The sequence below is a fragment of the Aspergillus caelatus genome (assembly GCF_009193585.1).
Source record: "Aspergillus caelatus strain CBS 763.97 unplaced genomic scaffold BDV27scaffold_187, whole genome shotgun sequence".
NCBI lineage: Eukaryota > Fungi > Ascomycota > Eurotiomycetes > Eurotiales > Aspergillaceae > Aspergillus > Aspergillus caelatus.
Genome location: NW_022475450.1, coordinates 23,638 through 49,900, shown reverse-complemented (window position 1 = coordinate 49,900; position 26,263 = coordinate 23,638). Strand labels below are relative to the sequence as shown.

The 26,263-nt window shown below is 49.5% G+C and overlaps 7 protein-coding genes across 7 annotated transcripts; 3 read left to right on the top strand and 4 right to left on the bottom strand.

Moving 5' to 3' along the window:
• Positions 1–386: 386 nt before the first annotated feature.
• BDV27DRAFT_32040 (histone acetyltransferase TRA1) lies at positions 387–12,616 on the top strand. Its single transcript, XM_032076316.1, has 4 exons — positions 387–539; positions 647–804; positions 893–11,605; positions 11,657–12,616. Exons 1-4 carry the CDS (start codon positions 488–490, stop codon positions 12,338–12,340), a joined length of 11,607 nt encoding a protein of 3,868 aa, XP_031924145.1. The 5' UTR covers positions 387–487; the 3' UTR covers positions 12,341–12,616.
• BDV27DRAFT_133560 (Saf4/Yju2 family protein) lies at positions 12,553–13,812 on the bottom strand. The gene is made up of 3 exons (XM_032068118.1): positions 13,666–13,812; positions 13,480–13,578; positions 12,553–13,414 (listed from the first exon to the last, which is right to left on the bottom strand). Exons 1-3 carry the CDS (start codon positions 13,690–13,692, stop codon positions 12,719–12,721), a joined length of 822 nt encoding a protein of 273 aa, XP_031924144.1. The 5' UTR covers positions 13,693–13,812; the 3' UTR covers positions 12,553–12,718.
• A 1,454-nt stretch (positions 13,813–15,266) lies between these two features.
• Positions 15,267–18,174, top strand: BDV27DRAFT_133558 (anaphase promoting complex subunit CDC16). Its single transcript, XM_032068117.1, has 2 exons — positions 15,267–15,618; positions 15,681–18,174. The coding sequence occupies exons 1-2, from the start codon at positions 15,522–15,524 to the stop codon at positions 17,906–17,908; spliced, it is 2,325 nt and encodes a 774-aa protein (XP_031924143.1). The 5' UTR covers positions 15,267–15,521; the 3' UTR covers positions 17,909–18,174.
• Positions 18,175–18,389: 215 nt separating this feature from the next.
• Positions 18,390–20,118, top strand: BDV27DRAFT_167225 (arylsulfatase; the record flags this gene model as incomplete). Its single annotated transcript, XM_032074428.1, has 2 exons — positions 18,390–18,742; positions 18,804–20,118. The coding sequence occupies 2 exons, from the start codon at positions 18,390–18,392 to the stop codon at positions 20,116–20,118; spliced, it is 1,668 nt and encodes a 555-aa protein (XP_031924142.1).
• Positions 20,119–21,378: 1,260 nt separating this feature from the next.
• On the bottom strand, positions 21,379–21,634 carry BDV27DRAFT_133557 (uncharacterized protein). The gene has a single exon (XM_032068116.1). It carries the CDS (start codon positions 21,584–21,586, stop codon positions 21,431–21,433), a length of 156 nt encoding a protein of 51 aa, XP_031924141.1. The 5' UTR covers positions 21,587–21,634; the 3' UTR covers positions 21,379–21,430.
• Positions 21,635–21,846: 212 nt separating this feature from the next.
• Positions 21,847–22,437, bottom strand: BDV27DRAFT_133556 (uncharacterized protein). The gene has a single exon (XM_032068115.1). The coding sequence runs from the start codon at positions 22,377–22,379 to the stop codon at positions 22,086–22,088; it is 294 nt and encodes a 97-aa protein (XP_031924140.1). The 5' UTR covers positions 22,380–22,437; the 3' UTR covers positions 21,847–22,085.
• Positions 22,438–24,437: 2,000 nt separating this feature from the next.
• Positions 24,438–26,022, bottom strand: BDV27DRAFT_167221 (monocarboxylate permease; the record flags this gene model as incomplete). The annotated part of the gene is made up of 3 exons (XM_032074427.1): positions 25,561–26,022; positions 25,415–25,507; positions 24,438–25,363 (listed from the first exon to the last, which is right to left on the bottom strand). The coding sequence occupies exons 1-3, from the start codon at positions 25,883–25,885 to the stop codon at positions 24,438–24,440; spliced, it is 1,344 nt and encodes a 447-aa protein (XP_031924139.1). The 5' UTR covers positions 25,886–26,022.
• Positions 26,023–26,263: the final 241 nt, after the last annotated feature.

Below are 26,263 nucleotides of genomic sequence, written 5' to 3'. Positions count from 1 at the left end.
GACAAGCGGCCATAGACGCGCGCTTATCGGCATGGAAAAATGATGTAGCGAAGTTGCCTGTTTAGGCCTAGTGTTCCGTTCGGGGTCTTTGCGATACCCGCGTTCTTGCTGCTTTCTGGTCCATCGATTTGCAGGCGTGAATTTGCGCGCAGTTCTCTTGACCTTTGATACCCTCCGCTTTCTTTCCCCGCTCCCCACGTCCTTCTCTCTCCTTACGCTCTTTAATTAACTTTTCTTCTTTCGGGTACCTTCTGTTTAATTTGCGAGGGAGATTAATGACTTGACGGTTGTATACTTTGTCTTCTCCGATGCAGCGTCTTCCGTCAATGGGCCATTCGAGATAGCCTATTACCGTCGCTTTCACGCCTATGAACACAACGTACGAAGCGGACTGTGCTGGCGCTCGACTTCTAGCCGGCCCTGTGGCCTGGCATTAATATAATCAATTTAACCTGTTAAACACTCCCCTGGAGGGGTCTCGCCGACCATGGAGCGCAATATCGATATTTACGCCAGCAAGCTGGGCGACGAGAAGCTTGGTACGTCCGATATCTTGACAATCTCGGGAAATAAGTTGGGATAGGAGCTTGGGTTTGCCTGAGGGCAGCTTTACGGAGCTTTGTTGCCCTTGCTGACTATCTTCCAGATATCAAAATCCGGGCCAACGTCGCCGTCGAACTACGAGATAATATCGAGCCGCTATGCTCTGGTGCAAGCTATCCCATCTTCCTTTCAAAGCTATGGCCGGTGTTCAAGGGTATTCTGAAGGGCGAGCCGGTGTTCACAAACTTGTCGTTCGAGCAGGTGAGTCGCCTTGGAGATATCGTCGTGCTTTCCTGCGTTGCAGACGTACGTTGTGTGGTCGGAGCTTATATGTTGTGTAACCGATCAGAAACTACGCAATTGCGTTCTCGAGACTTTACACCGGTTACCAATGGCCTCTCCCGATGTCGAGCCCTACGCCGCGGATATGGTGGACTTCTTGATGGACCTCGTACGGATCGAGAATGAAGAGAATGCTGTCCTATGCATGAAGACTATTATGGATTTGGAACGGAATCAGGCGAAGGCAACGGCTGCCCGGGTACAGCCGTTCCTCGAGCTTATTCAAGAAATGTTCCAGACAATGGAACAAGTTGTTCGCGACACTTTCGACACACCTAGCCAGGCCACACCCTCCGGCATGCCTTCAACACCCGGTGCCACAGCTCAGAACTTTCAATCTCCCCGACCTAGTTCGCCCGCAACTTCAGTCTCAGACCTCGGTCCGTCTGATCAGCAAGGGAGTAACGTCTTGCTCAGGGGAATGCAGTCGTTTAAGGTTCTGGCAGAATGTCCGATCATCGTCGTCTCCATCTTCCAGACTCACCGGAATTCTGTATCGGCGAATGTGAAGCTCTTTGTGCCTCTGATAAAGAGCATCCTGCTTCTTCAAGCTAAACCACAGGAGAAAGCACACGCGGAGGCAGCTTCCCAGGGTATGATCTTCACCGGTGTATGCAAGGAGATCAAGAACAGATCGGCCTTTGGTGAATTCATCACGGCACAGGTGAAGACGATGAGCTTTTTGGCATATCTGCTGCGCATGTATGCCCATCAGCTACAAGATTTCCTTCCGACACTGCCTTCAGTGGTCGTCCGTCTTCTTCAAGACTGTCCCAGGGAGAAATCCAGTGCCAGGAAGGAGCTTCTTGTTGCAATTCGTCATATCATCAACTTTAACTACCGGAAGATTTTCCTGGAGAAGATTGACGAGCTTCTTGATGAAAGGACCCTAATCGGGGACGGCCTTACTGTATATGAGACGATGCGGCCACTCGCCTATAGCATGCTCGCAGACTTGATCCACCACGTACGGGACCATCTGACTCGTGATCAGATCCGGCGGACTGTCGAGGTGTACACTAAGAACCTCCATGATGATTTCCCAGGGACAAGCTTCCAAACAATGAGTGCCAAGTTGCTTTTGAATATGGCAGAAAAGATTTCCAAGCTTGATGATAAGCGAGAGGCTCGGTATTTCCTCATCATGATTCTCGATGCTATCGGCGACAAGTTTGCCTCTATGAACTACCAGTTTGACAATGCAGTGAAAGTGTCAAGAGCGTACAAAGAGAGCAAGAAAGACATTGAGCCTTCATCAGAGAGATACCTTGCAGACAAGGACCACCCACCTGACTGGGATGAAATTGACATCTTCTCGGCGTCACCGATCAAGACCTCGAACCCTCGCGATCGTGGAGGGGACCCCGTTTCGGATAATATCTTCCTCTTCAAAAACTTAATCAACGGGTTGAAGAATATCTTCCATCAGCTGAAGAACTGCAATCCAGACAATATCCAGATCGATCCGAACAGTGTCCCGATCAATTGGTCTGAAGTCTCTTACGGTTATAACGCAGAGGAAGTGCGGGTCATCAAGAAACTATTCCATGAGGGAGCTCGGGTTTTCAAGTATTACGGCGTAGACCAGCCACCGCCAGAAGCAAACTACTCTTCCCCCTTTGATTTTCTGGCAAGTCAGTATACTGCACCAATGTCACGAGAAGAAAAGGAACTTCTGGAGAGCTTTGGAACCGTATTCCACTGCATCGACACAGCCACATTCCACGAAGTCTTTCATTCTGAGATACCCTACCTCCATGAGCTTATGTTTGAACATGGCGCTCTATTGCATCTGCCCCAATTCTTCTTAGCAAGCGAGGCTACATCTCCAGCCTTTTCCGGAATGGTGCTCCAGTATCTCATGGATCGAATCGAGGAAGTGGGAACTTCTGACATGACGAAGGCCAAAATCTTGCTCAGGATGTTCAAGCTCTCTTTCATGGCAGTAACACTCTTTTCAGTTCAGAACGAGCAAGTGTTGCACCCTCATGTAACCAAGATTGTTACCAAATGTATAGAGCTTTCGGTGACTGCCGAGGAGCCTATGAACTACTTCCTTTTACTACGGTCACTGTTCCGCAGTATAGGTGGTGGTCGATTCGAGCTCCTGTACAAGGAAATCTTGCCCTTGCTGGAAATGCTTCTCGAGACGTTCAACAACTTGCTGAGCGCGGCTCGGAAACCCCAAGAGCGTGATCTCTACGTTGAACTCACCCTTACTGTCCCCGCTCGCCTTAGCCATCTCCTGCCACATCTGAGTTACCTCATGCGTCCTATCGTAGTAGCGCTGCGCGCAGACTCCGACCTCGTAGGACAGGGACTTCGAACCCTTGAGCTTTGCGTGGATAATCTCACTGCCGATTACCTGGATCCTATTATGGCTCCTATTATGGACGAGCTGATGACTGCGCTGTGGGACCACCTTCGGCCTCACCCGTATAACCACTTCCATGCGCATACAACCATGAGAATACTGGGCAAGCTCGGTGGCCGCAACAGGAAGTTCCTTAACCATCCTCCGGAACTTACCTTTGAACAATTCACCGATGACGCTCCTAGCTTTGATATCAAGCTTATTGGGCCCAGTGAGAAGCGTCCTTTCCCTATCGGTATCGGTATTGATTTGGCAATTGCGAAGTTAATGGAGACACCGAAGACGTCTGCCGCTAAGGCGTCTGATGGGTACTACAAACAGCAGGCATTCCGCATGATCTCATCTCAGCTGAAACTCTTTATCGGACCTGAAAATCTTCCAGAGGATTTGGCATCACTCCTTCGGCTGCACGCTAATGACCTCTTCGAGAACAAGACTACTGGCATGGCCGATATCTTGGACAAGTCGGAGCGATCAAGTTCTATTCCTAAGAAGTTGTCACAGGAGGTCTCATTGAAGAAAGTTCTAAAGGCTAGCGTTTTCGCTACCACCATTCCTGATCTGAAGCAAACAGCGACTAATTTTGTAGCTGATGTTTGCAAACATTTCGCAGTCGTTGAAGTTGGACGGGCCCTTGCTCAAGTCAGACATAACAGGAAACCGTTCGATGTTGCCAGTGGCGAAGGATCGGTGTACCTTGACTCCCGAGTCCTAGCGGAGGCCATCGTTGAGAGCCTATCCTCTGACAATGCCCGTGTTCGGGAAGGTGCGCAGGCAGCGATGCAGGTAATGAAAGACGCAGCCGGCGTCATCTTTGGCACCCCGGAGCGCATATCAAAGCTGCCGTTCTTCCAGCATCTTGGCCGTGTCTTCTGCCACAGCTGTCATAGTGAGGAGTGGTTTACCAAAGCGGGAGGCAGTCTTGGTATTCACCTCTTTGCGACGGATTTAGATCTGGGCGATTCTTGGCTCTTCGACAAACAAGCTGAATTTGTCCGGGCGTTGATGTATGTCATCAAGGACACGCCGGCCGACCTGCCCGCTAGTACAAGAATAAGGGCGCAAGATACCCTTGACTTGATCCTTCGAAGGTGCTGCAAGAATGTTTCCAAGGATGACCTGAAGAATGAAAAGAGCCGTCTCTATTCTTTGTGCGGATTTTTTGTCTATGAACTTTCACATATGAACAAATACGTTCGGGAAGCTTCTCGTCGCAGTTTCTCAACCATTGCTGAGGTCCTAGGGTGCCAAGTCCATGAGCTCATCTTCCCCGTGAAGGATCGTCTGTTGCAGTCTATCTTCAACAAACCGTTGCGAGCACTGCCTTTCCCCACTCAGATAGGTTTTATTGATGCTATCACTTTCTGCTTGAGCCTGCACAATAACATCGTGACGTTTAACGATCCATTAAACCGACTTATGCTGGAGTCCCTCGCCTTGGCAGATGCTGATGACGAGTCTTTGGCATCCAAGCCAAATGAGTTCAAGAATGCTGAGATGATTGTAAATCTGCGCGTGGCCTGTCTCCGTCTTTTATCGATGGCAATGAGCTTCTCGGAGTTTGCCAACACGCCCCAGAACACCAGCCGTGCTCGCATCATTTCAGTCTTCTTCAAGTCTCTCTACTCCCGGTCTCCTGACGTTATCGAGGCAGCAAACGCAGGTCTGCGCGATGTCCTTACGCAGACAAACAAGCTTCCAAAAGATTTACTGCAAAATGGTCTTCGTCCCATTCTCATGAACCTTCAAGATCCCAAACGCTTGAGCGTTGCTGGTCTTGACGGGCTTGCCCGGCTGTTGACCCTGCTGACCAACTACTTCAAAGTTGAGATCGGTGCTCGTCTCTTGGATCATATGAAGGTTATTGCCGACGATGCAATTCTGCAAAAGGTATCCTTCAGTCTTGTTGAGCAAAGCCCACCCATGAAAGTTGTGGCTGCAATCTTTAATATCTTCCATCTCCTCCCGCCAGCTGCAACGTCCTTTATGGAACATCTTGTGAACAAGGTATTGGATCTCGAAGAGAAGCTCCGTCGGACTTCCAACAGCCCCTTCCGTAAGCCCCTTGTCAAGTACCTCAATCGCTATCCGAAAGAGAGTTTGGCTTTCTTCCAGGCGCGCTTCAAGGAGGAGCGGTTTGGGCGATTCTTTGGCCAAGTTCTTGCTGACCCAGAAAGTGAGGCATTGCGTTCAGCAGTCGTTGCAGACACTGAGGGTTTCACATCTGCTTTCTTCGGGCAGGAACCGGCGGATGGCAAGAACACTGCTGCGATAAATGGTATCTACGTTACCCATTCCATATGCTCATATCAATCGACAAAACGTTGGCTTGTATCTCATGCGGATTTGAGGGCTAAGCTGCTGAGATCTGGACGCGAACTTGAGAAGAAATTGCGCAATGACAAGTTACCAGCAAATGAGAGACTGAGGGTCGAGCAGGCCGAGGACCAACTGATGGACATCTTCACGACCTATCTATCTGAGTCAACACAAGATTTAGATTTCCTTTTCGAAGTTATCGATGGCCTGTCTGCGGATGAATTAAAACGCACCTTGGCTTTCCCTAAGTTCATCTATCGCCACATCATCACCAATGAGTCGATTGACTACCGTCGCTCTGTTATTATGCGCTGTCTTGATCTTTACGGCCAACGAACATGCTCCCAGAAGATGAAGACTTATGCGTTCCGTAACTTAGTCAACCCCATATTTGCAATGGATGTTCAGACAACGTGGGAACATTTCCCCAATAGCCCCAAGCTCATGGACAAGAGCATGACTGAATTTATCCAAAGTCGCCTGTGGAAGCCTCAGCTGGCGGATTTGAGTGAAGAGTCCAGCCAGTCAGGTGTTGACCATTCTCGCATGGAGCTTCTTCAGCTATCAGCATTGCTGATAAAGTACCACCATCAGACTGTGCAAGATTCTCGCAAGGATATCATCAAGTTCGCCTGGAACTATATCCGGCTTGAGGACATCATTAACAAATATGGAGCATACGTCCTAATCAGCTACTTCATAGCCCACTATGAGACACCCTTCAAGATTGTGGTCCAGGTTTATGTTGCACTTTTGAGAGCACACCAGAATGAGGGCAAGGCCCTTGTTACCCAAGCCCTTGATGTTCTGGCCCCCGTCTTACCCACTCGGATCATGACAGCAAGTAGCAGCGCTCAAGCACCAGATGCGCGCTATCCACTCTGGGCCAAATGGCCACGGCGCATCCTGGCTGAAGAAACCGCAAACCTGCAACAAGTTATGAGCATCTTCCACTTCCTCGTGCGACAGCCGGATTTATTCTATGAGTCGCGAGAGCATTTTGTGCCTCTCATTGTGCCCTCATTAATCAAAATAGCTTCTCCTCCAAACTCATCTAATGAGAGCAAAAAGCTCGCACTCAACCTCATCAACCTTATTTGGCACTGGGAAGAGAAGCGTGTCAAGAACAATACTGCTATGCCGAACGGCACAATCGAGTCTCCCAACACAAAGAAACGTAAGGTTGAGGAGGCTCAGGGCACATCGTCGTCCCCCTCTCTTGCTCCTCCCAATGCTCGTGAACGCTCTGAATATATGGTCCCTCCTGATCTCCGTGCTGCATTGACGAAATACCTCATTACCTTCATTACCACTATTCCTGAGCGATTTCCTGTTCCGGCCTCTCATATTCGCGACCTTCCTTCTACAAAAACACAGCAGCCTGTGCTAACAGGAGACATGGTCAAGAAGGCTGTTCACTTGCTGAGAAACCTTCTGTCTCCAGAGTACTGGGGCGACTTAGATATCGAACTTTATCAGAAGGTCACAGACCCAATTCTTGCAGGGGAGAAAGCTGACAAACCAGACGAAAAGCATATCACGAGTATGGTGAATACTTTGCAAGTTATGCGAGTCCTTCTGGCAGCTAAGCCAGATGACTGGATCACAGGTCATCTGCCATTGATCCAGAAACTCTTCGAGAAGCCTTTGCGTTCTGATAACCCAGAGATCCAAGATTGTCTCCATGGCGTAGAGGATGAAGTGGACATCTCCCCCAAGCTACGGCCTCCTGTCAGACGCGTTCTCGACGCTCTGCCCGATGACCAGCCGGAAGAAGAGGATGCCATGGATGTTGAGAACTCACCTTCTGAGTTTGTTACATACTTGTCGGCTATTGCAACAGAAACACTTTCGGCAAACAACTATGTCTCTAGCTTAAACGTCCTTTGGACCTTGTCCAAGAACAAGCCGGCAGAGATGGATACCCACATCCCCCAGGTCATGAAGGTCTTCTCTCAAAAACTGGCGAAAGAACATGTCGCAGCTTCCGTAAACAATCAGAACCAGGTCATTCCAGGCACTAAACCCGGGGAAGGAGTTCCGGACCAGCAAGAGTTTGAAATTGGAGTGGACTTAATCTTCAAGACCATCGAGTTGATATCCGTGCGCATGTCTCATTTAGGGGAGCAAAGGCGTCCTTTCTTGAGCGTTCTGGCCCAGCTTGTGGAGCGATCGCAAAACATAAAACTCTGCAGCAAGGTGCTTGGTATGGTTGAGACCTGGATCTTCCACTCCAATGAATCCTGGCCTACTCTGAAGGAAAAGACCGCGGTTTTGCACAAGATGCTGCTTTTCGAGTCGCGACAGGACCAGACCATGCTCAAGAAATTCCTTGACCTTGTCATCAGGATCTACGAGGATTCTAAGATCACGCGGACTGAATTAACTGTTCGCTTAGAGCATGCATTCCTGATTGGTACTAGAGCACAAGATGTTGAAATGCGCAACCGCTTCATGACCATCTTCGATCGAAGCTTGACTCGTTTGGCTAGTTCTCGACTCAGCTATGTGCTGACCTGCCAGAACTGGGATACCCTCGCGGATTCCTTCTGGCTTGCACAGGCATCTCATCTGGTTCTGGGCTGTGTGGATATGAATGCTCCCGCGAAGCTGCATTCTGATGACTATACTGTCTACCCTCTATCGCTCCTATTTGGAAACGCAGACAAGGATTCGAGAAAAGCCGATGTCATGGTCGACATTCAGTTAGAGGCGTTTGTCTCTGATCGGAAACGATTCGTGGCGGATATCAGTGACGTTAGAGCCCGGGATTTGATAGAACCACTCTGCCAGCTGCAACACACTGATCCCAATGTTGCCTACACTCTCTGGACTAATCTCTTCACTATCTTCTGGTCCACCTTGTCTAGGGAAGATCGCATTGATTTGGAAAAGGGTATGATTACTCTTATCACGCGCGAGTACCACCAGAGGCAGTTGGATAAGAGACCAAACGTCGTTCAAGCGCTGCTAGAGGGTGCGGTTCGGGCTAAGCCACGGTTCAAGATTCCCCCACATGTGATGAAGTACCTTAGCCGGACCTACGATGCTTGGTACACAGCTGCTGGATACTTGGAAGAAACGGCCATCAACCCCATAATCGACACACCGACTGTCCGTGAGAGCAACCTGGATGCCCTTGTTGAAGTCTATGCAGGCCTACAGGAAGATGATTTCTTCTACGGTACCTGGCGACGTCGTTGCAAATTTGTCGAGACCAACGCCGCGCTTTCCTATGAACAACAGGGAATGTGGGACAAGGCCCAGCAGTTGTACGAGAATGCCCAGATCAAGGCTCGCTCTGGAGCAATGCCGTTCTCTCAAGGTGAATACTACCTCTGGGAGGACCATTGGTTGATTTGCGCGCAGAAGCTGCAGCAATGGGAGATTCTCAGCGACTTTGCCAAACATGAGAACTTGAACGATCTTCTTCTTGAAGCTGCCTGGCGCAATATTGAGAACTGGCAGAGCGAGGGCAATAGAGAACAGCTTGAATCTCTTATCAAGTCCGTTTCTGATGCACCGACGCCAAGACGTACCTTTTTCCAGGCTTTTATGGCACTCCTTCAATATCACATCAAGAAGGAGAATATTCAGGAGTTCAATGGTGTTTGTGACGAGTCCATTCAGCTGTCCATTCGCAAGTGGCTTCAGTTGCCGAAGAGGATTACAAATGCTCACATCCCTATTCTGCAGCACTTCCAGCTCTTAGTCGAGCTGCATGATGCAAGCCATATCTGCTCCAGTCTCTCACAAACCAATGAACGAAACCTGGATACGAAATCAGCAGAGTTAAAACTCTTGCTGGGAACTTGGCGTGACCGCCTTCCTAACCTCTGGGATGACATCAACGCGTGGCAAGATTTGGTTACATGGCGTCAGCATATCTTCCAATTGATCAATGCAACGTATCTCAGCTTGCTGCCACCACAAACCAACAATGTGGCGAGCAATTCCTATGCTTACCGCGGATACCATGAGACTGCATGGATCATTAACCGCTTCGCCCATGTTGCACGTAAACATCAAATGCCTGAGGTGTGTATCAATCAACTTAGCCGAATCTATACGCTTCCGAACATCGAGATTCAGGAAGCTTTCTTGAAGCTTCGTGAACAAGCCAAGTGTCACTACCAGAACCCCAAGGAGCTGAACAGCGGGCTGGATGTGATTAACAATACGAATCTTAATTACTTCGGTGCACAGCAGAAGGCAGAGTTCTATACCTTGAAGGGTATGTTCCTGGCTAAACTGAGCCATGTCAGTGAAGCAAATGATGCGTTTGGTGTCGCCCTCTATTACGACTTGAGGCTTGCGAAGGCTTGGTCCGAGTGGGGACAGTACAGTGACCAGCGATTCAAGAAGTCTGATCCATCGGATTATGAGTTAGCCAGCAATGCTGTAAGCTGCTACCTAGAAGCTGCAGGGCTTTACAAGAACTCCAAAGCTAGGAAGTTGCTCAGTCGTATCCTTTGGCTTCTTAGCTTGGACAACGAAGAGGGTCGTGTCGCAGCTGCCTTTGAGAATTTCAAGGGAGACACTCCTGTCTGGTATTGGATTACCTTCATACCACAGCTTCTTACCAGTCTCTCGCATCGGGAAGCTCGCCTTTGCAAAGCTCTTCTGGTGAAAATCGCAAAACTGTACCCGCAGGCTCTCTTCTTCTTACTGCGTACGAATAGGGAAGATATGCTCAATATCAAGAAGCAGCATGATCAAAAGCAGGAGAAGCTGAATCGTGCCAGACAACAACAGGCTCAAGCCCAGGCCCAAGCCCAGGCTTCACCGCAGCCCAAGCCTTCTCCATCAGCTGTGGGCGGCTCACCTGCGCAGAATGCTCAGCCTCCGAATGCCAATACATCCACACCCGTGCAAGGCCAAGCTAATCTGCCTAACCAACAGCAAGCCCAGAATCAGATTCAGCAGGGAATGGTTCAAGGCCAGAGCCCTCAAGTCAACGGCCAGGCTCAGCAGTCTCCTGCTCAGGGTCAGAACCAGGGTCAAGGTCAAACTCAGAACCAAGCTCAAGGTGGTCAGCAGCAGAATCTTCAGGTGCCTGGGCAGAATGGAGTATCACAGCAAAACCAGAACACTGGTACAGAGCCTGAGAAGGAACCTCTCAAGAAGCCTTGGGAATACTCTGATGAGATCATGTCCGGTCTCAAAACAGCTTTCCCATTGCTTGCACTGTCTATGGAGACGATGGTCGATCAAATCCACAAGAACTTCAAATGTCCACCCGACGAAGATGCCTATCGTCTCATTGTCGCACTTTTGAACGATGGACTAGCGTATGTTGGCCGCATGCCTGGCTCGTATGCACAGGACTTCAAGCTTCCTGCTCCTACGGAAGCAAACATCACGCGCTTCGCCGAGACCATCCTCCCCGCTCATATCCGCAAATCTTTCGAGGCCGATTTCGTTGTCAAGAAGCCTACGATGTATGAGTATATTCAGAAGTTGCGGCGTTGGCGTGACAAATTCGAAGAGAAGCTTGATCGCCGACCTCAGTCCCAGTTCCTCGAGACCTACTCTCCGCATCTCAGCGAGTTCCGATTCCTCAAATTCGACGAGGTTGAGGTGCCTGGCCAGTATTTATTGCATAAAGACAAGAACCAGGACTTCGTTCGCATTGATCGATTCCTGCCTGATATTGATCTAGTCCGCGGCATTGGTGTTTGTCACAGACGACTGAAGATCCGTGGTCATGATGGCAGTATACATCCTTTCGCCGTCCAGCATCCAGCAGCTCGGCACTGTAGACGCGAAGAGCGCATTCTACAGTTGTTCCGTATCTTCAATGGCCTCTTAGGCAAACGCAAGGAGAGCAGACGGCGCAATCTCTATTTCCATCTTCCACTCATGGTTCCGCTGGCACCTCATATTCGTTTGGTCCGTGACGATCCCTCGTACATTTCTATGCAGGGCATCTATGAAGACTACTGCCGACGGGTTGGAATAAACAAGGATGATCCTGTACTATTCACAATGGAAAAGATGAGGTCGTTAGCAGAGACGAAGCAGAGTGTAAGTGAACATACTGCACCGACGTACTTGAACATGACTAATTATTCTCAGCGGACGCCTGATCAACAGCAAGTACTTCGAACTGAGATCCTTACTGCAATCCAGGAGAAGTGGGTTCCCAGCAACATTGTGCTGGACTACTTCCAGAAGACGTACCCCAACTTCTCTGACTTCTGGCTCTTCCGCCGTCAATTCGCATACCAATATGCGGCCATCGCCTTCCTGACCTACGTGATGCATATGGGCAACCGCTATCCCAACAAGATCATGATCTCCAGGACGACGGGTGACATTTGGAGCTCTGAGCTGATCCCAGCCATCAACCCTGCCAAGGCTTTCTTCTACAATCCGGAGCAAGTACCTTTCCGTTTGACTCCCAATATCCAGACGTTGATGGGACCCATCGCCACTGAAGGTCTATTTGCCTGCGCACTGATGGCAATTGCTCGATGCCTTACGGAGCCCCGTCATGAGCTCGAGCAGCAACTAAGCATTTTCGTTCGGGACGAAATGATGTTCTGGGCTACAGCACAGCATCGGGGCGTTCTGCCAGTTCCGCAGCTTCGCGATTTGGTATATAACAACAGCGATGTCATCGTCAACCGCGCAGTCAGCCTTGCCAGTCCTCCGGAGGGCAACCTGCCAGCCAACCAAACTACTATCGACCTGATCTCCAAGGCCGTCAACCCTCAGCATCTAGCAACCTGCGATGCTTTGTGGATGCCATACCTGTAGTCGCTGGGCTTTGTGTTTTCTGCTTCTTTGGTGTATTATTTTCTCGTGCTTGCTTGGCGTTTTCATTTACTCGGCGGATTGTGGAGGATTACCTACGGTTCTGATGAGCTAGTTCCGTTTTACTGTGGTACTACTTTACTGTTTCAGCGTGGCGCTTTGGGAAATATCTTTGATGGATATGCTTATGACCTGTCTATTAATCGCTATATGTTCTTGACTTGTCCTTGTCATATTTAGTATTTATAAGAATTGAAATAATTCAGCAGTCAATTCATATCCTTAAGTCGTAATGCTCGTAAGCAACTGTATCCCATGCGATCCCAATCAAACGCCAAGCCTATAGAATAGCAATGTAAAGAATTTCGACAAGAACATGTTTTATACCAGCGATGGCTTTGCCTTCTTCTTAATGCCCAAGCTATTTGGCATTGGCTTCTTCGCCTTCTTGACCCGTGCGAATGAAGGTGGCGCTTCGCTCGGCTTGGGGTCTGGCGTAGCGCCATTTGAAGATTCCTCCTCAACAAGCCTCTTCACCTTCTCCCCAGTTTCCGTGGTGAATGCCCTCCGCGCAGCTTCCTCGATCTCCTTCTCAGCGTTCAACTTGTCCTCGTCAACCTCCTCCCGTACATGCGCAAGCGCCGTCTCATCCCCTAGCGCCTCATTCCTCTCTATCCTAGCATTCCTCGTCCGGATCTCATCCAGCGCATCCGCGATCGCCATCTCCCTCTTCGAATCCAACATCTTCTCCTCCAATTCAGCCATCTTATCCCTCTCCGCGCGCTCATGCTCCTCATTCTCCTCCTTCTCTAGCCGATCCAGCAATTGCTCCTCCGTCTCGTTATACGTCTCGTTCTTCGGATCCCGCCACGGCTCAAAATTCCGCTTCGCGCCCTTCTCCGCCGTGTAATCCATATTCTTCGGGTCCGTCTTGAACGTAATCTCGCCACTGCATCTTGTGCACCGAATATAGAAGCGATAAATGGGAATAGAGAAGTATTTCTCCTCTGTCGTTTCTTTGCGCGCGTTGAATTTTCTACCCTTATAAATGAATTCTCCACACTGTGTGCATTTCATCTACATATATATTAGTTAACTGCAAATGGATGATTAAAGCGAGAGTGGGTTAAGTAAAAACATACTGAAAACGGGGCCATAAGTCGAACCGTTATCACCTTGGGGCCTGTTTGTTTGTTTTTGGTACGGGTGATTGCGCTCGGATCAAAGTCTGGCGGGTAGTACTGGAATATGTTAGTTATATCACCAAGATCATAGGGATGCGTGTTGTATTATATTAAGAGGATACTCTGGAGGGTTTGTGAGCGTACCTTCGAAAGGACCTTTCTTTCAGACATATTGGCGGTGTTTTATTTGAATTTCTATGTTTACGGGTGCTGTAATAGAGGTTGAATAGATTTTTGGTCGCTGTAGGAGCGTGACTGTTGCTAGAGAAGGGACAATATCTTGGATGATAGTGATGTTGCTATTGATATGTTGAAAGATGATAGCTCGATATTTGTCACGTGGGAGGCGTTAGTTGAAATGCTTTGGTTCGACTATTCCCGTTTTGGTAAAGTGTTTGGCCTGCTATGATGCTTACCGCCTAATAAATCGAACTTGTTGGCTTTCATAGAAAGGCGGTCAACAAGATAACCCTGCGAACCCCCGACCGGGAGAGGAGATTCTTTACTTGCATACTGCGATGCTGATATCGCAATTAGAAAACCACTTTTTAGATTGGAAAGAGCTTAGTTTAGTGCTTTTGCAACAGCTCTATCGTTCGAAAATTTTTAAGGAGAGAACATTCGCTTCTGCTAGAATACTAACCTTGGATACCCGCTCTGCTAAAATGGACACTATTTCAATGTGTCAACTAGCGGAGTGTTCAAATTATTCTGCCAGGCAATACTTTTTCCCTTCACAAGCATGCAATCATGGGTTTAGGTTTGCTTTCTATGGCTTCAATATCCAATATAGGTGTTCTTTCTCGGCTTTGATTTTACTATTGTACATTCACCTATGGCAATATATTTGGTTCCTCGTGTACCGATAGAATTAAACCAGCTGGCACATGGTTATATTGTTATATACTCCAGGGAATATATAACTATGAACTTAGCCCTACTTCATTTCTAAGGACTACATGACAAGATTGAAGTCGAGGGGCTATAGGATGACTTGGGAACAATGGGTTCAGATGATGTACTTCTCCTAAGAGATAAATGTATGTCTAATGATCATACTGTGCAGTTTCATTCAAGTGGTGTGGACTCTTTATTGATGATGTATGGAACTATGGATGTGATCCGAATTGAAATGCGGGAGACACACTTGAATAGAGCGGGTTGATTGGCGTATTTGCATGGTAGATGTCAGCTCCAGTAGAAGATATCAATATCACTATGGTTTTAAAAATAAAACAGTGTCTAGTAGTCAGGAATTATTAAGCTAATCTCGTTTTCAAGGTCATGGGTTGCGGTTGTGCTTTCATCTTGCGGTCGAGTACGTTGACAACTCTAGCGTGATCTCAGTTAGATAGATGGGCTTGAGATACATGTGCGTAGTTCCACTATCTTTGGTACTAATTGCTTTTCACTCGAGCCCTTGCACATATGCCTCTATGGGTATAGAGTGTTTCGATCTATCAACTTTAGAGGCATGGTTCCCTCGCTCGTGACTGTAAGATAAAGTTGGGAAGGCAGATTATTGTTATCTGATAGCGAGCCACCCTTGAGCAGGTGACAAATCCAAGCAATCGCCGAATTTGATTGTCTTAATTCGTTGTATGCAAGAAGGATGAGGTTGATATCCAATTACCTGATAAGGTAAGCGCACAGACCCAGTGACGCGCCATTTTGGGAAGCATAAAACAAGCAAACAAAACAGTCAAACATGCAATCCCGCGGATCGCATCCATAGATTCCAATCTGGATTCTCTCCTTCCCTTCTGCGTTGGACGTACACCGAGCCAGCTGTTTCTGTGGATAAGTCATCGTTGTCGCTTTGCTGGACGCTTGTCTCTGAGAACTTTTGGGGAAAAAGTTTGGCGGTTGTACCTGGAACCAGGAACCAACGAATGCGCCTAACCTTTATCGCCCCTCCGGACCCCATGCCTCACTGACACAACTCCGATCTTCCCTGAATCCTTCTCGCCCTTACTCGAAAGCGCATACCAACTAGTGCCATGGAGAAATTTCTTCGCTCCTGGCGGCAGGATGCGTTGAACCGTGGCCAGCATGATGCGGCAGTCTACATCGGTGATAAAGTGCTCGCGTTAACTAGTCGGTCGATCCCGTGTCCTCGCGCTGCAGTCAATAAAGACTAACGCATATTACTCAACCAGACAGCGACTCGGATGCCTTTTGGTTGGCTCAAGTACATTTCTCGAATAACAACTTTACCCGAGCTTTAGCTCTCCTGTCACGGAAGGATTTGGTTTCTAGAAGTACCGCCTGTCGCTACTTGGCCGCGCATTGTTATATAAAGCAAAACCAGTTCGAGCAGGCCCTATCGATACTCGGCGACCATAACCCGACTCACCTGATTCGCAGCAACAACAGCAGTAACAGCCGTCGCAAGCTGCAGCATCTGAATAGCCAAAGCCATGTCACTTTACGCAACGGGAAAACTACAGCTTCGCGGATCGATCGCAGCGAAGAGCGGGAACGGGAGGATGCAAGTAACATTCGTTTTGAGGCCGCAATGTGCTATCTGAGGGGGCTTTGCTTCGCCAAGCAGAATGCATTTGACCGCGCTCGTGATTGCTACAAGGATGCCGTGCGCATTGATGTCCAGTGCTTTGAGGCGTTCGATCAATTGATGAAGAATTCGCTAATGTCACCTGCGGAGGAACTCGAATTTCTGGAATCACTTGACTTTGACTCTATCTCCAGCCCGGACCCATCCGTGTCTCAGGAAGCCGCTCATTTCACGAAGATGCTGTATACCACACGACTATCCAAATACTCGTCCCCTGCAATTCTCTCTGACGCAACCGAAACGCTGTCCACGCACTATAACCTCTCAGAAAACCCGGATATACTGCTTTCACGCGCAGAGGCCCTGTATACCCAATGCCGCTTCGCAGAAGCGTTAGAGTTGACTTCGTCGATTTTGTCAACTTCCCAGTCGTCTACGGCGCTAACAACGACAACTGCATCCATTCCAGCCCAGAACCATTTGGGCCATGCACCTGCCGTGTATCCCTTACATCTGGCATGCTTATATGAAACTGGTGCCACCAATGCGCTATTCCTTCTCTCTCACACGTTGGCGGATCATGCTCCAGAAGAGTCTTATACCTACCTAGCCATTGGCGTTTACTATCTATCTGTTTCTAAAGTAGCGGAAGCCCGACGATTCTTCTCGAAAGCATCTTTGCTAGATCCCCATTCAGCGCCAGCATGGATTGGCTTTGCTCACACCTTCGCTGCTGAAGGAGAGCATGATCAAGCTATCGCGGCTTATAGCACGGCGGCCCGACTCTTCCAAGGAAGTCACTTGCCGCAACTGTTCCTCGGCATGCAACATTTAGCCTTGAACAACATGTCGCTCGCCCATGAATACTTGTCTGCAGCCTATGCAATGTCGACAGGCGCAACGTCTGGCTCGGTTCCCGCACTCCCTCCCACCCCATCCGCTGCAGCGTCCTCCCTGGGCGGCGATCCATTGGTACTCAATGAGCTGGGAGTCGTCCTCTACCATCAAAATCATCTTGAACCTGCCATAAAATTATTCCGCCAAGCTCTCAGCCTGGTCGCCTCTCTCAATTGCGAGCCAGGAGCATGGGTAGCCACACGAGCGAACCTGGGCCATGCTCTGCGTCGTATTGGACGCTTCACAGAGGCACTAGTTGAATTTGATGAATGTCTTCGTATCGGTGCTGCGGGGGCTAGCTTCGGGTATACCCCATTCTTAGGAGGAAGTGGTGGCAATGCTTCTGGCGCGGCGTCGTCCGGTGTTGGAGGCTACGAGGACCGCGGCTTGATTGGCTCCCTACACACAGCTCGCGGCCTTGTTCTACTTGAACTAAGCCGGACAGTGGAGGCGGTCACCGCTCTCCACGAGGCTGTTCGTGTCCTGGGGGCGAGCGGAAGCGGTGACGCTGCTGCTGGTGCCGGCGTTGCGGGAACACTACTCTCTCGAGCTCTGGAGATCTGGGCACTGGAAGGCAATGAGGCTGAGCCGACGCTGTCTGAAGAGGTCTCACGAGTAGGAAGCGGCAGTCGAAGTTCCAACCGGTCGTCGCGTGACAAAGGAAAGGGTAAAGTTGCCAGGCGACGCGCTATCGCAGAAGAGCCTTATTCCGAGGAGTGGACGGACGAGGTTGCCCAGGTCGATTCTCACAATTTAATGGGCGGCTCGGAGACACTGGAGGACAAGGTGGAGATGGAATTGGACGATGAGGCCGATGGGCTTTTGCGCCAAGCGATGAGCCGCGTCCGAGGCGGTCGAAGCAGACGACGACCTATGTTAAGTCCCGAGGTCGAGGTGGAGGCCAGTGATACGCCTGAGCCTGCCGCGGGTCGTCGTCGAGGGTCGAGGACAATGAGAACTAACGCTAGACATTGATTGTAGTTTGATGCTTAGAAGGCTGGATTTGGATGCATTGCAGTTGGCGTTTGGATGAATTATACCCGGGTTTGTTCATTGATCCTGAGATCTATGGGAAGGGTTCCATTGCATTCGTGGCGTATCTGATGATGCTTTTGTCTCGTTCATGTCGGCAGAAGTGTGGTGGTGTTGGAGAGAGCTGAGGAGGTACTTCTGTCCTCAAGACTAGATAGAAATGGAATTATTCTTTCCAGTGGATTGAGGTCCCCTCATCCTTCTCATAGATCGAGTACCCCCACCGGACATTATCTCTCCGTGTAAACAATAAGTACAAGCGATGGCGCAATCGCCGACAGCTGGGAGACGTCTTACGTATGCCCCAATCTATCTCGGGGCGCTCCGGTCCTATGATAAATATATAACCGGGAAACCAGATAAACAATGTCGTTAGCAGTCATACCGATTGTGCCCACGCTTTTGCATCAGTTATAACTCCAATATGGGTTCAACTCGTCGTCCGAACTTCCTCATTATTGTCGCCGATGATCTCGGATACAGTGACACCAAGCCATTTGGATCGGAGATTGAAACTCCAGCACTTGATTTTCTGGCACGTACAGGAATATGCCTGACCAATTTTCACACCGCGTCAGCCTGTTCACCTACTCGGTCGATGCTGTTCTCTGGCACCGACAATCACATTGCCGGGATGGGCCAAATGGCTGAACACATGAGAAATGCCAAACAATACGAAGGCAAGCCAGGGTATGAGGGATATCTCAATTGGAGAGTAGCCGCCCTGTCTGAAGTGTTACCGGATGCTGGTTATTTCACGGCCATGTCAGGGAAATGGTACGTATCTTCCAGTCAACACATCAATGGTATGTATATAGCAAGCTAACCAATTGGAAAGGCATTTGGGACTGAAGAAAGAGATCGCTCCCTGTTCTCGCGGGTTTGAGAAGAATTTCTCGTACCTCGCTGGATGTGGAAACCACTTCAACTACGAGCCTCAACTGGAACATGCTGGAGATGACTTCCTGGCTCCCTTGAAATCATCCGCATTCTGGATGGAAGGGGACAGATTCCTGGACCGAACTACCGAGCTCCCCTCGGACTTCTACTCAACTACGACCTTCACCGACCAATTGCTCCAATACTTGACTTCCAGGAAAGAAGACGATGACCGGCCCTTCTTCGCCTATCTCCCCTTCACAGCACCCCACTGGCCCCTCCAAGCCCCGCGCGAGCTAATCAACAAATACAAAGACCTCTACAACGAAGGCCCCGAAGTCCTCCGGCAAAAGCGTCTAGAACGCCTCATCCAACTAGGCCGAGTGCCCAAAGACGTCAATGCCGCGCCCATCACCCTCGAAAGGGACGACTGGGCCTGGAGCAAATTAAGCGACGAGGAACGCGCCGACTCAGCTCGCAAAATGGAAGTCTTCGCCGCAATGGTCGACTTAATTGACCAGAACATACAAAGAGTCATCGACCACCTCCAATCCACTGACGAATTAGACAACACTTTCATCCTCTTCATGTCCGACAACGGCGCCGAGGGCGCAATGCTCGAAGCTCTGCCCGTCATGGGACCCTCGGGCAACATCAAGACCATCATCGACAAGTACTACGACAACTCGCTCGAGAATATAGGCAACCCGGACTCGTTTGTCTGGTACGGTCCCGCGTGGGCCAGTGCAGCTATGGCTCCTTCGCGCGGATTCAAAACCTGGATTACGGAGGGTGGCATCCGGTGTCCGTGTGTGGTGCGGTTTCCACCGCTGGGACTAACTGATGGGCAGACCGATTCGTTTGCAACGGTCATGGATATTTTCCCGACGGTTTTGGAGCTAGCGGGAGTGTCTCTTCCCGGAGAGCAGTTTAGAGGGAGAGAGGTTGTTCCCGTGCGTGGTTCGTCGTGGGTGCCGCATCTTGCGGGCCGGACGGCGGAGTTTCATGAGGACGAGGGGGGTTATATTACGGGATGGGAGCTGTTTGGGAGACGGGCTATTCGGCAGGGTCCCTGGAAGGCTCTGTATATGACTGCGCCGCGGGGGAAAGATCGGTGGGAGTTGTATAACTTGGATGAGGATCCTGGGGAGGTGGTTGACCGGGCGGACTCGGAGCCGGAGATTTTGCAGAGGTTGATTGAGCATTGGGAGGTGTACTATGCTGAGACAGGGATGATTGATCCGGCGCAGGAGTTTCCGTATACGAAGATTTGATGTGCCGATCCTTTGGTGGTGAGGAAGGTTTACGGGAACTGGTGATGTAGGGCTGGGTCTAGAATATAGTATAGAGTATTAGAAGTCTAGATCTCCCCAAAAGGTATGGTCATCTTAATTACTCTTCTTTTACCAAGTCTATATATGTAGACACTCACCTTAACGAACATTAGAATATACCTTTACCTACAACAATAAGCAATATCAAAAGCCCATAACCATAACCTAACGAACCCGACCATCACCAACAACCCTAGAATCACACCAGACAACCAACAATACCTGGCAGATCGACAGCAATCTACCAAGGTACACCAACGACTGAAACCATATCCGATTCTAACTCCACCCAAAAATAGTTAAAATACCACCTCAAATGCCAAAAAATATGTAAAATAAACTTTCCCCAAACACCAGAACCCCACTGTTTGCCGATCGCCGTCGCAGAAGTACAGAATATATCCCGATTCGGGTCTGATAAGGCCAGCGTGAAACGATGGGGGCCTTGGCGGTTTTCGGGGACTTTTGTTTTCTTTTTCTGTGGGTAAAACGGGCGGGAGAGAGCTTGAGTTCTTCTTCCAGGGAGTTTTTCTTGGCTACGATCGGGGGGTTTGTTTCAGAGCTATCTATATATGGAATGGGGGGATTGTGGTGGTTCTTGGGTGGAGTTTGGGGGTTTCGAGGGTTCAATTTGTAGGGGTTTTTGAGTTTGGGGAAGGGTTTGTTTTCTCTCTTGCTGTCTTATTTGGTTATAAGTTACTATGATTTATGGGGCTTTGAGGTATGGTTTTTTTTTTTTTTTTTTTTGGGTGGGAGTTTAGCTTGATTTTGTAGGGTCGTGATTGTTTATACTCTGCTCAGGTGACTCAGATACCCTCAGATAAGTACTAACTCAGACTATAATGTTAACAATCACTATTATGAACTAAACTCCAGAGCAGATTCCCAATGCCGTGCTATCCGAGTGAAGTTTCAAGTTTGACTTTTGACACATCTTGTCTGGCGCACTGAAGAGGTTACATCCTCTTAGTCATAACGACCGCAGAGTCCACCACGATAGTCAGAAGAGTACTTAGGGCAGTTAGAGAGTTCTGCTAATTATAGTAAACAACATTTATGGGCCTCACTGTGACGGTTCACCAAGACCACATGATCTACCCCGGTTTAGCCTCGCTCGAGGGGAAGAACCACCGCCTGGTCTGGGCTCTTGACTTAGGGACTAGGGAGGCCAAGAGTTTCGGACGGGTTATAGGTTCGAGTTTACCGTTGAGCACACGGCACTCTAGGGATCCACTTGGACGATGATTTTCGACTAGAGGATGAAGTGGTTCGCTAGGGTTTGTGTTGTTATACAGGATTTGATAGAGGGATTTGAGTGTTGGTTGTAAGAATCAGAAGGAAAGGGGAGATGAGGTTCACTCATCCTCGATGGGTACATGAATTCAGCCCAGCTGTCAAAGATGCACATGCACAGACATGTGCTTCTGGAAGAAGCACATAGCTTAGCTTCATTGCTCGTCACCGGCCAATTGAGTTTACTAAAGGTTTGAGGCTAAAGAGATTGTCTCGGCTTGAAACTTGGATCTACATCTTAACCATCACGTTTATCCCGAATAGAGCTGTTACAATGCAACCCTCCCAAACAAATGCCATTGTCAAAGTCAATCGAATGCAGAAAAGGGGTGAGATCAAAGGTATATAAACCCTCGCAAGCCTCCAGAAGCAATTCCTCATCCAAGCAAGCTTCGACAGCATCTCTCTCTTCTTTTCATTCGCTTTCTATACAAAAATCTATCTTACGATCTTTATTATCTTTCCCTTTTTCTTTTCAATATGCGTTTCGCTTATTCGACTGTCGCCTTGACGGCAACAGCCCTTGCAGTCCCGGTGACTGTTCCTTCTACTTATCACCGTACTTCGACGGTTCCAGGGAAGGTCCTTGAAGCTTCCGACCCGTCTAATGCTGGTCAATTGACGGCTCGGACCTTTGGCCCACTCATCAATTGGATCGGACAGCTTAAGGGAGGGGATTCCTGTGAGGAATGTGCAACTGGTGAAAGAACCGGCTCCGACACCATGGGTGTCAGCATTGGCAGCAGTGCCGAGGATTGTGATGAGAACTCCAACAGCAACGAGAACTCGAACAGCAACTCCAACTCCAACTCCAATAGCAACTCAAACTCCAACAGCAACTCAAACTCGAACAGTAACGAGAACTCGAACAGTAATACCTCTGGCAGCAGCACTGACAGCGGTAGCATGCCCCCTGGTGGTATGCCTCCTACTGGCGGTATGCCTCCTTCCGGTGGCACTCCTCCCACTGAAGGTATGCCTCCTTCTGGCGGTACTCCTCCTACTGAAGGTATGCCTCCTTCTGGCGGTACTCCTCCCACTGAAGGTATGCCTCCCTCGGGAAGCACCCCTCCTACCAGCGGCACTCCCCCTACTGGTGACGTCCCGACTGGCGACACTCCCAGCGGCACCCCTCCCACCTCCGGCACTGAAACTGGCGAAGAAACTGGCGAAGAAACTGGAACCGAGACCGGCGGATCTCCTCCATCTGGTAGCACTCCCCCTACCAGCGGCACTCCACCTTCTGGTGGTACCCCTCCCACCGGCAGCACTCCTAGCGGTACTCCCCCTACTGGCGATGTCCCGACTGGAAGCACCCCCAGCGGTACCCCTCCTACCTCCGGCACTGAAACTGGCGAGGAGACTGGCACTGAGACTGGCGGATCTCCTCCATCTGGCAGCACTCCCCCTACCGGCGATGTCCCCACTGGCGACACTCCCAGCGGCACCCCTCCCACCTCCGGCACTGAAACTGGCGAAGAGACTGGAACCGAGACTGGCGGATCTCCTCCATCTGGCAGCACTCCCCCTACCAGCGGCACTCCTCCTTCTGGTGGCTCCCCTCCTACTAGCGGCACTCCCCCTACCGGTGAAATCCCTACTGGCAGCGGTACTCCCCCCAGCTCTGGCACTGAAACCGGCATCACCACTGGCGAAGAAACTGGCACTTCTACTGGCGGTTCCCCTCCCACTGGTGGCATGCCTCCATCCGGCGGCACTCCCCCCAGCTCCGGTACCGAGACCTGCGAAACCTGCCAGGGCGGTAACAACTCCGGTAACTCGTCCGGAAACTCCTCCTCTTCTTCCTCTTCCTCCTCGTCTAGCAGCAGCAGCAGCAGCAGCAGCAGCTCCAGCAGCTCTTCTAGCAGTTCATCCAGCAGCTCATCCAGCAGCAGCTCCAGCTCCTCCAGTGGTTCCAGTGGCAACCACGCCTCAGCCAACGCATCCGGCCCCAACGACTGCGCCGAGTGCGAAGTCTCCGTATCTGTCTCTCCTGAGGACTGTGAGGAGTAAAGGAGTGCACAAGATGAGGAATTGCCAGTCACTTAATCGGCCCATCTAGCCATGTGGTTTCGGGTGCTTTTCTCCAGCTATCAGTTTTAATAACTTCTGTCGATGCTGGTTTGCACCGGCTTCAGCGCTCGTCTGCTTGGCTCTATTTCCTTGTTAGACTACGGCCTCATCCTTCCTATCTGTCTGTCGTTACTGCGTGTGAGATAGTTGATTCGCTCCTTAGCATAATAGAATTAAATCACGTTAATGTGCGTTCGGGTTTTGAAGTTGCCAAGCCTCAATCTTATTTAGTACATTTTCAATTATCAATAATTGGGTACTCAGCTGTTTACTGGTTAGCAAATAAATCTCAAGAGGCGAATAAGTTCCTAGCGTCTTTGTTTTACCCTAAATACTCATTCAATGTAGACCCCACCATGCGATATCTTTGAATTCTGTGAGATTGTATGGGATGAGGAGAGAGGACAGGGGTTAGGGCTTTGGTTATTATTGTGAAGCTTAGCTTGTCATGGAATTTCCCGTGTCTTCCAGGGAAATACTTTCCCAAGACTTGTCACTCTTCCCGCTGACGACGAATTTGGAAAGATACCACGCGGAACAAAACAACAGTGTCAATACGTGGTCCACTCTTGTGGCTATGGTTCTCTAATTGTGAAGGAGTGTACGGTGCTTATTTTGCTTTCAATCAGCTTAGCAGCTGGTGCAAGGTGCCGGAGAGAGAGACCAGAAGTGGAAACTGTGAGATTCAAAAAAAAAAAAAGAAAAGAAAAAGAAAAAGCTGAGATCTATTATTATTAATGTGAACTATGGGACCGGGGGACTTCATTGATACACCAAGGGTCGCGAGAGAATTAGTGCCCAATATAAGTGAGTAATCAAGGAGGGTTTCACGAGACGGCAAGCTCTTGCGTTATAAAATGCTGAGTAGGATCGAAAAGCTAACTCTCAGTAATTTAGAATATGCGAGCCACACTCCATCCCACAGAGATACCTTTGGTCAGTATCAGGAACAGTGCCGAGCAAGCATACGACAGCCCGCAGAAGACAATCAATCCCCAATACGTCGTCTCCTCATGCGTCAACGGATTCTGCGCCTTGAGAATCTCTCCTGCCGCCGGAATAGCTACCAAGAGACAGAGACCCATTATTGTACTCGTCGTCCCATATCGTTTGCCATAGTTCTCCGTCCGGGAGATCTGGGCCACACACACTGGCGTCAGACTAATAGCCGGACCGGCCCAGAAGCCGAAAAAGACAGCGAAGCTTATAATAGCTGCTTTGCTCTCATTGGCCGTAAGCCATAGTGCAAGGATCAGTATAGTACAAATGGACCCAGTGATGATCATGACGTTAAACCGGCCCCAGCGATCTGCTAGAATCCCGGGGATAACTCGGCCTGGAATAGATGCGGCGCTGAAGATAGACATCAGCTCGTATGATAGGGGACCGGTTAAACCGTGCGACGAAGCATATGAAGGCAGATATGTGAGAACGACCATCAGGCCGACTTCTGCGGCGGTGACGGCGATGGAAGTCATTGTGAATGCCGGTTCTCGCAAGGAACGAAGGTCAATCATGCAGCCCTTGGAGTTATTTGAAGGCAGTCTCGTTCTGGTGAAAAACATGCTAACGATAAAGCAGCCCAGGAACACGAAACCAAGCACTCTGACTGCCCAAGGAAACCCAATTCGGTCTCGGAGCGTTCCGAAGATGTATGTGAATATGATGCCACCGATCCCACCGGCGGTACAGGAGACGCCGGTAGCCAAGCCCCGACGCTTGTAAAACCAATGATTTATGGTGCCAAACGCTGGGGGTAGAATGGCCGATGCAGAAAGACCGCCCACGATACTGAACCCGAGGATAAACTGGTAGTACGCTTCACGCCGTCAGTAGGACGGTAATGGGAACCGGAGCTGCTCCACATTACCTTGTGCGACACTAAGTATCATCATTGATGCCGTAAAACCGATACACCCCGGAAGCAGAGTATACTTAACACCGTGTGAGTCGAAGACGGGTCCTGTCGCGCATCGGTTAGTGCCATTCTACGCCTAGAACTCTAGCATATCATACCGGCTTGAATCCCACCGAGGTAGAAGAGAAAGAACCATAAACTAAAGATCCAGGAGATCGATGCCTTAGAGTAGTTCTGCAGTTGGTGGTCTGCTAGCCACTCCTCTAGGATCCCCGTGATATTCATAAGACCGAAGCTTGGAAGCAACGCACACCATGAACCCAAAACCACTGACCAAGCTCGCCATCCGCCATCAGGGAACTCTGAGGGATCTTCTTCCGTGTACTCGATAGACGTGTGTTTATCTCCCGAGCTATTGCCGCTGCTGCTCGCGACATCGTCCGTGGCAGAAGTTATTTTCTGGGGGTCGTTGTTTGTATACATGATCTGAGAGATTGTGCTGCTACCATACAGTTGTCAAACAGATGCTTTGTGACAAGATTAAGATAAAACTTAGAAGGCAGTGTGGGACTTGACGTTCATAATAGAGGCTGGAATGATTACATTAGGGTCTATTTTTCGTCGATCATTGAATTATTCCTCTCTAATCCAATGGTGATACACATCCCTTGCATCCGATGGAGCCGAGATACGTATACTGGTCTAAGAAACTTGAATGTAATGCTGGAGTTCTGTCTTCAAATCACCAATGTGCGGCCCCTTTGAGACAAATGTTTGGTAGCTTGTGTAAGCGTATGTAGTGCTATATGATAGCTAGCTCTGCGCGTTCGGGATAGAGATAGGTGCTTCATAGTGCATAAC

What these genes read in the sequence shown, in the direction of transcription:
- BDV27DRAFT_32040 (XM_032076316.1), top strand. Translation starts at nt 488, where the DNA reads ATGGAGCGCAATATCGATATTTACGCCAGCAAGCTGGGCGACGAGAAG. An exon ending in GCTGGGCGACGAGAAGCTTG is followed by an intron (nt 540 to 646) that starts GTACGTCCGATA and finishes ACTATCTTCCAG; the next exon opens with ATATCAAAATCCGGGCCAAC. An exon ending in TAGCAGAGACGAAGCAGAGT is followed by an intron (nt 11,606 to 11,656) that starts GTAAGTGAACAT and finishes AATTATTCTCAG; the next exon opens with CGGACGCCTGATCAACAGCA.
- BDV27DRAFT_133560 (XM_032068118.1), bottom strand. Translation starts at nt 13,692, where the DNA reads ATGTCTGAAAGAAAGGTCCTTTCGAAG. An exon ending in AAAGAAAGGTCCTTTCGAAG is followed by an intron (nt 13,579 to 13,665) that starts GTACGCTCACAA and finishes AACATATTCCAG; the next exon opens with TACTACCCGCCAGACTTTGA. An exon ending in GACTTATGGCCCCGTTTTCA is followed by an intron (nt 13,415 to 13,479) that starts GTATGTTTTTAC and finishes ATATATATGTAG; the next exon opens with ATGAAATGCACACAGTGTGG.
- BDV27DRAFT_133558 (XM_032068117.1), top strand. Translation starts at nt 15,522, where the DNA reads ATGGAGAAATTTCTTCGCTCCTGGCGGCAGGATGCGTTGAACCGTGGC. An exon ending in TAAAGTGCTCGCGTTAACTA is followed by an intron (nt 15,619 to 15,680) that starts GTCGGTCGATCC and finishes TTACTCAACCAG; the next exon opens with ACAGCGACTCGGATGCCTTT.
- BDV27DRAFT_133557 (XM_032068116.1), bottom strand. Translation starts at nt 21,586, where the DNA reads ATGTGCATCTTTGACAGCTGGGCTGAATTCATGTACCCATCGAGGATG.
- BDV27DRAFT_133556 (XM_032068115.1), bottom strand. Translation starts at nt 22,379, where the DNA reads ATGCTACCGCTGTCAGTGCTGCTGCCAGAGGTATTACTGTTCGAGTTC.